Here is a 10,247-nt window from a genome sequence, read left to right as displayed (position 1 = left end):
CGGAATATTAGTTATAAAACCTTCCAAATTTTAAAATCTTGAATATTATAATAGTGTCGCTGCTAAATAAAAGCGAATTATGGAAAAAAGGCACATTTTTTAAAAGGCAGTTGAATAGCAGAGGTGACCTTTAGAATGTATCAGGACACCCTGGGTGCTTTGTCCCCTCCTGTGACGATGGCTCTTTAACTTAATTGATAGCCGAGATAAATATTTCTGCATCTGAACTTACTTTTACATTGTTACTGAAGTACGATCAATCGATTAAAAAGTAATTCAACGGAATTTCAGCAAAATTTATCGATTTCGTGAGTGCTATGATTTGATCATACATTTCCTGGTATAAGACGTTTAAAAGTTGGTTGAAGTGTTTAATTTTAGTGCTGAAAGTTTAAACAAATAATGTCTACTATACAATTTGTGATACAACCGTTACCAGGATCAGATGAACAGTACATTGAAAGGTATTATCAATATCTTGGAAAAACTGGTATTGTTTAAGTATATGGTTGAGTTTAAAAGTGTCATATACTTCAAAGATTCACATTGATTAAGGATTTAAATATTTGGATGTTTAATAAGTATTTTTCATAACTGTGGATAAGCATAAATCCCACATTAGGTAAATTTTGGATTCGTTTTTCCCGATTTGTAGTTAAAATGGGTATATTCAGACATAAGTTTTTAGATTAAGAAAATATGTATAAAATATAATACAGTTTTCGAGACATTTGCTTTAAACTTTGAAAATTACCACTATTTGAAATACGTATTTTGCGATTTAATATTAAGACTGGGGTTTAGAATAGCATCCCCCGATTTTGGGATTAAAATGGGTATGTTCGGATAGAGGAAGTCCTGGGGAATGTTTAGTTTAAAATCTCATTTTGAAGAGGTTTTGAGCAAAGGGGGAGGGGGCGGGGGCTTGCTACCCCCCTCATTTGAAAGGTAATGAATGGAACTTTTGAATAATACCACCCTTCCCCCCCTAGGACCCCAGGGGGCTCTAGGGCAGCCTCCTGAAAATGGCGTAAAACAATTCCATACAATTTTCACTAATTATTATAAAATTTGTGTATTTTTACGCATAGAGTGACTCTATGTTTATTATTTTTATTATTTCAATGAATTAAAGTGGAAATCCACTTTATTTAAATAATAAAAACACTGAAAATTAAAAATCATATTTGTGGTAAATTTGTGGAAAAATTTGTGAACCGATTTTTATAAAATATGTTTTAAAATAAAGTTCGATAATTTAAGCATACATGCGTGTTTAAAATTTTCAATTTGGTTCTCTCGTTTAGGTACAGTGAGCCAAAATTAACCGGCGCGATACTAAACTCAGCCCACAATACCTTCAAACATTTTTGTTTACCAGTTAGTGCATGGACAATTAGAAAAAAAAAGAGTTGTCGGCATCCACTTAAAAAGCCTTTTATTTCAGCAAAAAAGAAAATAGAAAGGCCAGACTCTATCTTGTACAAACTTATCTCGATTAGAGCAATAAAAAATGAAATACAATTTTATTCTCAGATTAATCAAAATATGCAAAATGGCAGTGATAATATTATAGGCTACGATTTAAAATAGCGTACTCCAATTTCGAGTTAACGTGGTTATGGACGAATATAAGAGGTTCTCCAAATTAAGAATATATCTTTAAATAGTCGCCGCAGACTTATTGTTTTTGATATATTTACATCTAAAATTCAATTCAAAAACTATACAACTATTCAAAATTTGTGCTCGTATTGTGTATTAAATAGTACAAAACTCACTTTAATTCTATAAATTCTATATTTAACATTCGTTGATTCCACATTTTTTATTAAAAAAATGGTTCAAAACAAGCAAAAAATTAGTGTTATCTACTTCTTTAACGAATAAAAATAAATTAAGGGTAAATTTTAGAATAGCATCCCCCGATTTCGGGGTTAAAATGAGTATGTACGGATAGAGGACGTCCTCCTGATCAAGAAAATATATACATATATAGGGTGGGCCATCTAACGTTATAAATTTGAATTATCTACAGCTATGGACAGAGATTTAGCGCACTTTCTTAATGTGAAATATGATACTTAAAAAAATGGTTCAAAACAAGCAAAAAATTAGTGTTATCTACTTCTTTAACGAATAAAAATAAATTAAGGGTAAATTTTAGAATAGCATCCCCCGATTTCGGGGTTAAAATGAGTATGTACGGATAGAGGACGTCCTCCTGATCAAGAAAATATATACATATATAGGGTGGGCCATCTAACGTTATAAATTTGAATTATCTACAGCTATGGACAGAGATTTAGCGCACTTTCTTAATGTGAAATATGATACTTAATGTTATTGTTATATTTAAAGAAAGTAGAATCGTTATAATGTAAAAAAAACTATTTATTACCTCACTAAAAACTAAAGTAGTCCAAAATTTCTTAGTTTTCTATAATAAAAATACAACGTTTTGTTCAGTTTACATTATTAAGTCAAAATTGGCTTGGACAAGTATTTAGCGCACTTTAAAAGATCAGTACGGAAAAATAAATATTAATAACACGTGGCGTGAAATTTCTCTGATATTATATCTAACTTGGTTAATACTTAGTGGAATAACCGTTATTCGTTATCACCGCTTCACATCTGCGTGGCATCATTCCACAAGTTCTCGTTCGGGTGTAGATCAGGACTTTGCGCAGACCAATCGAGAAGTGGAATTTTTTCTTGCCCAAGCCAGTTTTTACCACATTTGCTGTATGCTTGGGATCGTTGTCGTGCATAAAGATCCAGTTTACAGGCATAATATCATAGGAATATGGCTCTATTGTATTCCTCAGTATATTAAGGTATGTAAATTTATCCATATTCCCTTCAATCTTTACTAGGGGTCCAACCCCACGCCAAGAAAACGATCCCCATACTTTAAAATTTCCTCCCTCATGCTTTACGGTCTTTTTGGTGCACCTTGGATTGACTGCTTGGTTTTTTTCACGATGTACAAATGTTTTACCATCGGGACCAATGCGGTTTATTTTAGTTTCGTCCGTAAAAAGTATCCTTTTCAAGAAATTTAAATCTTTTGATCTATGGCTATGAGCGAATGACAAACGCGCTTTAATATTTTTTTTCGACAATAGCGGTTTTTTCTGCTCACACGTCCATACACATTATTTTCATTTAAACGTCTTCGTACTAGTCTACTTGACAGATTTAAGTCCAATTCTGCATTGACTTCGGCCATAATCGCGCGTGAGGATTTGAAAGGGTCAGCTTTTACACTTTCTAAAAATTATTTTATCCTCGCGGGGGGTTGTTTTGCGAGGGGGAGCCTTACGAACTTTGTTTTGTTTCAACAAATTTGGATCACTCTAAAAATTTTTGATGACATTGTACACCATTTCTCTTGAACATTTCACTATTTGAGCAATTTTTACTTGATTTTTTGTAAAGGTCCCAAATAATTTTTCTTTTTTCAATCGAACAGTATTTCTCTCTAGCCTTTTTATTAAAATTCGAAATATTACTAAAACTATTGAATACAAATTCACAACTGAGATTAATTCTTTGTTGGACCAAACAAAACTAATGACCGAAAACTATAAGTGCGCTAAATCATTGTCCAACGAATTTATGACGAAATTTAACAAAAATAAATTAACGGTATCTGAGGGGAAATGATAATGGTTATTTTCCACGCGAAACAGAAGCAGTATTAATCTACTAATAACAAATTCATGAAAATATCGCTCTCTTAAAAGTAACGGTAATATTTCTAATTATCAATGCAAGTGCGCTAAATAGCTCCATAGCTGTATATTTCGACATTGGAAACTTCAAATACCATTCGGAAAGTGACAGATATTCAGTAAAAAGTCTAAAATTTACGAAATGGGTCGCTATTCACTATTCTACAGTTCGCAGATTGGGCAGAAGATCGTTTGACCGAGGATGGTCAATTTTACCGAAAAATCATCTTTTCGGACGAGGCACATTTCCACCTCGATGGTTACGTTAACAAGCAGAATTGCCGTATTTGGGGCACAGAAAACCCGCCCGTAATCGTCAAGAAGCCAATTCACCCAGCACGAATCGCTGTATGGTGCGGATTTTGGTCTGGTGGAATCATCGGCCCATTTTTCTTCGAAAATGAAGAAGGAGCCGTTACCATCAATTGTGAGCGATATCGCGCAATGTTAACCGAATTTTTTTCAAGCAAATTGAAGAGGAAGACTTGAACAACATTTGGTTCCAGCAGGACGGAACCATACAGCAAACGCCACACTCAATCTTTTACGCCCTATCTTCGAAATTTAAAATTTTATATGGCCCACCCTATAGTTGTTGACTTTTGGTTTCTGAAATATTTGCATTTAAAGTTCAAAAATTCAACTATTAATAACAGGTGTTGGTCGGACCAGGTTTAGTTTTTTTTGGAGCGCATCCAAAGGCCGCCAATCCAAAAAGGTGTTCAACGCGAAATATTGTTGTTAAAACGGTTATCAATCCCCGTTAGGATGGTAGGGGATATCCAGGTTGTCGTCGACGTCATCTAGCGGGAGGCCCAGGAAACGTGCTGTTTCGACGGTGTCGGATAAAAGGGAAAGGGGTGTTAGGTGAGTAGGGTTGGCAGGGCATGCACAGAGGTGACCGGTGTCATGAGGAGACTCATTGCATGCGAAATAACCGAAGACGCCTCTTGGTTGGACCGACCAGGAAAAACTAAAAATGTGTATTATGTTTATTGTCATTGGGGTTTTATTTGTTTCATTTATTGCTTTTGTAAAGTATATAGATAAGGTAACACTGATTATTTGTTAGAATGCAACATTTATGTGATTGTTTGTGAAAAAGAATTGAACAAAAATTTAATATTGAAAAAAAGTTAGGGTCGACTTTAGTATACCATCCCACGATTTCAGGGTTAAAAGTGATATGGTTGGATAGGACTGATGCTCCAGATTAAGAATATATATACATATAATTATAGCCGCCGCAAACCCATCGTTTTCGAGATATTTGCATTTAAAGTTGAAAATTTTGCAACTTTTATTTTGCAATTTCTCGATTTCTAGTCATTATTTCTTTCATATTATGCACTTTTTATACACTTACACTTCATTACATTTGTGGTTTAATAAAAAATATCAAAACTGAAAACAAACTATTAAAAATAACTACATATTATAAATAACAGCATTCGACTCTGATTTTGAGTTATTTAAAGAAAATTTCAAACATATTGACAACTTTTCTAATTACTACAGTGTATCGAGATTGGCAACACTGCGTTGTGAGATAGCAATCAGCTGATATGTTTCTACGGCAAAAATCTAGATGCCGTGGATTCCTACGGCAAAGAGAGAAGGGAGTAGCGATTTTTGCTGTTTACTTACATTGCGCGCCCATAAGATAGGTCGTATCAGCTGACACGGGCCACGGGTCTACGTACAAAAATAAAATAGAAAAAGATTAACAAAATGGAGTTTTACGCGAAAAAAAAAACATGACACATCCTCGTGACCAAACACGATTTTTTTTGAAGACGTCCTTCGCGGCCGAAGGCCACCAATGCAAAAAGGAGTTTTATGCAAACAAAACTTGCCACTCCCGGTGGTTGACCAACCAGGGTTATTTATTTTTATGTGCGGTCCAGTCGTGTTGCGACCAGTGTGAAGCGTGACCGAAGGCCGCCAACAAATAGACGAGTTTAATGCGAAAAAAACCTAACTATTTAATGTAAAGAAATGGCTTGATAAGAATTAGTGAAGTGGATATAAGAGTTAAAAATATTAAGCTGTCAAAAAAGTCTTGCGGTATTTTTATTGAATTTTTTTTTTATTATTGAAATTGAAATGAATTTTTGATGACTCATGCCCAGCTCTTGACCGATGCTACGGCTGCTACTATGCCGGTCTCTTTCGACCAATTCAGCGATTTTATCGCAATTTTCGACTACAGGCCTTCCGGAGCGTGGCGCATCTTCGACCACCTCTACACCAGAACGAAAACGTTGAAACCATCGTTGTGAGGTGGAAATGGAAACTGTATCGAGTCCATAAATCGTAGTAGTACTGTATAATATACTGTATTTTCTCTTTATTTTCCTCCATGCTTACGACGCTATAACTCACGAACGGCTTAAAAGAAACGACAATTAATCAAACACGTGTTAGCGCGTGAAATGATCTTTCCAAAAAGGTATAGCATGACCCGATGCGATGAATAAGACTAGAACTACGCGCTTTCAGCGCCAACTAGCGAAAATACCGCAAGACTTTTTTGACAACCTAATATAAATACTGTCCAAATTACACTTATATTTGTATAAATCAATCTGTTTAAATAAACTTGACAAACACACGAAAGAATCACCGCGTTATAAAGCCGGAGTCACGAGTTACATTGAATAGAAACAAGCGAGAGCACCGGTTTCACACCACATTTTTGTTTCTAAGACTATTAGTTTTTTAACACATTGACGGACAGTAGGAACAAGTAAAGTTCGAAAATTGACACTATGCCGCAGTGTCTGTAAACGACCGTTTCGTTTTAGACGGCTGTCGCCGTCATGCCACATAGTGAACTTCGCTTTGACGGCTATAGACGCAAGTGTCCGTCAACGTGTTAATTATTAAGGTATGATGATATAGACCTTTTCGTTACGGTCCACTTTTTAAACCTGGTACCCGTATGTTTCGGCGCGATTTTAAAGACGTTTCACCCCAAAATTGCATTCATAAAAAAAAAAATAAGAATACCATTTTAATTTCAACTCTAAAATTACGTGGTCAAAACATATGCAACTCCGAGTTTGAGTTCAAGTAACACTATTAGAGCGGGATTTTTCCGTTACTATTGTCCTTCTACATTATAAATAATGGAATATCGTTAGTTTTTGTAAAAGAATTATTTTGTTAATTCTGCCAAAGAAACGTGTTTTTTTTTTATTGAAAAAAACAGGAGACAATTTTTGAATTGAACTATTGAAGAGAATTCTTTCTGATTTTGAGAAAGGAATGGCATAAAAAAGCATTGATACAAAATATGAAATGCACAAAACCACAATTTAACGAATAATAAAATAAGTTTTTGTTGTACACCGAGGCGGTCGCGTTCGCAAAACGAGCGAAGAACAGGCAATTCAATAGTACAACTAACAGTAAGTAATTAACGATTTATATTTGCAAGTATCCACAAGAAGTGAGCGTAGGCGTCTCTTAAAACCTTCCCGAAGAGGTAGTCGTCCCTCGTACAAACCGATGGTTCCTTAAAAATGCCAAGCGTTTGAAATTCGCGGGCATCTAAGTTGGCCAATTAGTAAATGGAAAACGGTTCTATTCAGTGATGAGTCAAAATTTAACTTAATAGGCAGTGATGGAATATCTTATGTGCGAAGGCCAGGAAATAAAAAATATGGTGTTCGTTATTGCAAGATAGCAGTAAGGCATGGTGGATGAAATGTAATGGTGTGGGGCTGGTTTTTTGCTAACGAAATTGATTATAAGATTAATGGAATTTTAATTCAATACGACTTCAAATGTATTTTAGAGAGTATAATGTTGCCCTATGCTAGGTGGGAAATGCCATTCGGTTGAGACTTCCAACTGGACAATTATCCAAAGCACACGGTTAAAGTAGTATCAAGTCTTGGTTTGAAGCAAACAACGTTAATGTTATGGAAAGGCCACCGCAGCCCCCAGATCTCAACCCTATTAAGAACTTAACGGAGCAGGTTAACAGGGGCGTAGATAGGACTAACCTTAAAAACAGCGATGAACTTTTTAAAAGACTTCAAGGAGCTTGGAAATCGATTCTCATGAAAATATTATAATAGATAATTTAATTGCCTCAATCCTGAGAAGATGTGCGGAAAAGATAATTTACCATTGCTTCCAAGAAGTTCCATAGGTTTGGTCCACGTAATTTTAGAGTTGAAATCAAAATGGTCCTATTATTTTTTTTATGAATGAAATTTTTTTGTTTAAAAACGTTAAATAAAAGTAAAAATACCAAAATTTAATAATTTCATATTCAGCCGATGGTCTGTAAAGGTTATTGGTAAAATATATACACTTTTTCTAAACTAATATATTGGTTGCATCTGTTATGGCCACCACTGTATGTAAACTTTATTGATTAATTACAAACACACAATTCATACGCGCATTAGATATAAAAGAGATTTCTTTGGAAATTCTATTTACTTGCTCTATAGTATTATGTTTTGCCTAAAAGCCGAATTGATTTGGAATTACATTATTTTCATTAAGGAGACGACTTATTTTGCATAATATCTCAAACTGAATGCTACTATAGCAATATTTGGAGAAATTTTTTCGTATCCTGATGATTTTTTTGGATTAATCCCTTTTATTAAGTGTTAAATTTCATAAGTTGAATTTTTCAAGAGCGACTCGTTGGCGGCTTTGGCCAAAGTTGGCAGCTTTTCTAGGTGGTTTCCAAAGTAAATTGCGTTTCCTCTTTACTTGGAGCAGATATAGCACCCACGTCTAGCATGTTTTACCGGTAGCTGAATGATGTTGATAGGATCTACATATGTCCTAAGAAAATAAAAAGTGGTTCAGGCGATTTCTAAAAATCACTGCTGTCCCACCATGCGCCTTTCCATATTAAACGGAAGATTTTAAAGGATCACAGTAATCCACTTAATATCCGAGGTGAATTGTAAGTGAAATTTAGCTTGCATTTACTTGTATGCTTTTATGTACATATTTACTTGCTTGTAGCCCTGACAGCGCTAATATGCACAATATTATATATTATATAATATTCACAATCAGCTGTCTAAATTCACAAGTCTGCTATTCTTTTGTTTTTCTTTATATAAATATATATACATTAATTCGTAATATTAAAATAAATTAATTTCTTAACTTACCACACATTTCAAATATGTTAGCAAATATCTTCTTGCTTGGTTTCTGATAACAAAACCGTCCAAATTTTTATTTTGAACATCAAAAAAATGATATCTAAATTCATAACACTTGCGACATCTATAGTAGAACCCATCCCAACATGGAAATCTAATAGTTTTCAATTTGTGTTGGTCCACACTTAAAAAGGCTTGTAACATTTGGTCGGACAACATTTCCAACGTTTCCATGTTTTCAACTATGGTCCTTGGATCAGTGGTTGTTGTTATAGCGGTTATCAGTTCCCGTTGGGATGGTGAGGGTTATCAATGTTGTCGTCAACGCATCTAACGGGAGGCCCAGGAAACGTGCTTCGACGGGGTCGGACCAAAGGGAAAAGGGGTTAGATGGGTGGAGTTGGTAGGGCATGCAAAGAGGTGGTCAGTGTCATGCGAAGACTCGTTGCATGCAGCACATACGTTGTATATGCCAGGGTCAATTCTGGATAAGTAGGAGTTTAATCTGCTACAATATCCAGAACGAAGTTGCGCCAGGGTCATCCTTGGATCAGTGAAATCCTTTGCTTTCCCCTTTATGTACACATCATTTTGTTGATCAGACTTCGAAGTAAGTTTTAAGTAAGCAGCATAATGTATGCTTTCTGCGCTTTCGAAGCTTGTACATATGTATACCGCATAAATCAACTATGTCTAAAGTAAAAAAAAGTATAAAATGCTTTTATAAGATTTGGGTCTCCCGAGAGATCAATAATAATATACAACAATACAATACCTCATATTCTTATTTCCTTTGTTTATATAAACAATTTTCACAAATAGGTTATACTTTGTTTATATGTAAGTTCTAAATGAAAGGACTACTACTTTTTTCACTTATTATTTATTTATGTTTATTAATTTTTTATAGTTAGAACAGTGTTGTTTTGATTTTCACGTTTCTATCTACATTTTTTTTTTTTTTATTTATATCACTGGTTTTGACTTTTTGTTTTTATCGGCTTTAGGGAACATCAACGAAGAGATTAAAAACATGTTCGCTCTCTTTAAATACAAATTTAATTTTATGTATTTTTGAACTTCAACCTCGAGTAATTTTTTTTCACATATCGGAATGATGAAGAGTTTTACGCTGTTCTTAATCCTGTTTAAAACATATTAATTTTTCTTTATGTAACTAGCCTAAGCTCGGAATTTATACAGGATTTTAGATTTTTAATTTTTATCGCCTTGGGAATGAAAAGTAAAATTTTACAAACGGTTAAAGACGGTAATTTAAAAACAATTATGTGCTTGGGATTAAGCTTTTTATACTCTTGCAACCTGTTAGTTGCTAAGTATCACCTAAAACTAAGCGAGA

The 10,247-nt window shown here is 34.4% G+C and overlaps 1 protein-coding gene across 2 annotated transcripts in view; it reads left to right on the top strand.

Moving 5' to 3' along the window:
* The first annotated feature begins 300 nt into the window (after positions 1-300).
* LOC105230161 (E3 ubiquitin-protein ligase hyd) overlaps positions 301-10,247 on the top strand; it is an 87,462-nt gene continuing 77,515 nt past the window's right edge. The window contains exon 1 of one of the 2 annotated variants that reach the window (XM_011210774.4): positions 301-464. In XM_011210774.4, the coding sequence (XP_011209076.2) occupies positions 403-464 (62 nt within the window). In that variant the 5' untranslated portion in view covers positions 301-402. The remainder of the gene's footprint in view (positions 465-10,247) is intronic. The other variant, XM_019991998.3, reaches the window with a different exon arrangement.

Source organism: Bactrocera dorsalis, chromosome 2 (assembly GCF_023373825.1).
Source record: "Bactrocera dorsalis isolate Fly_Bdor chromosome 2, ASM2337382v1, whole genome shotgun sequence".
NCBI lineage: Eukaryota > Metazoa > Arthropoda > Insecta > Diptera > Tephritidae > Bactrocera > Bactrocera dorsalis.
The sequence above is the reverse complement of the archived record's forward strand: the minus strand, read 5'-3'. Positions and strand labels throughout refer to the sequence as shown.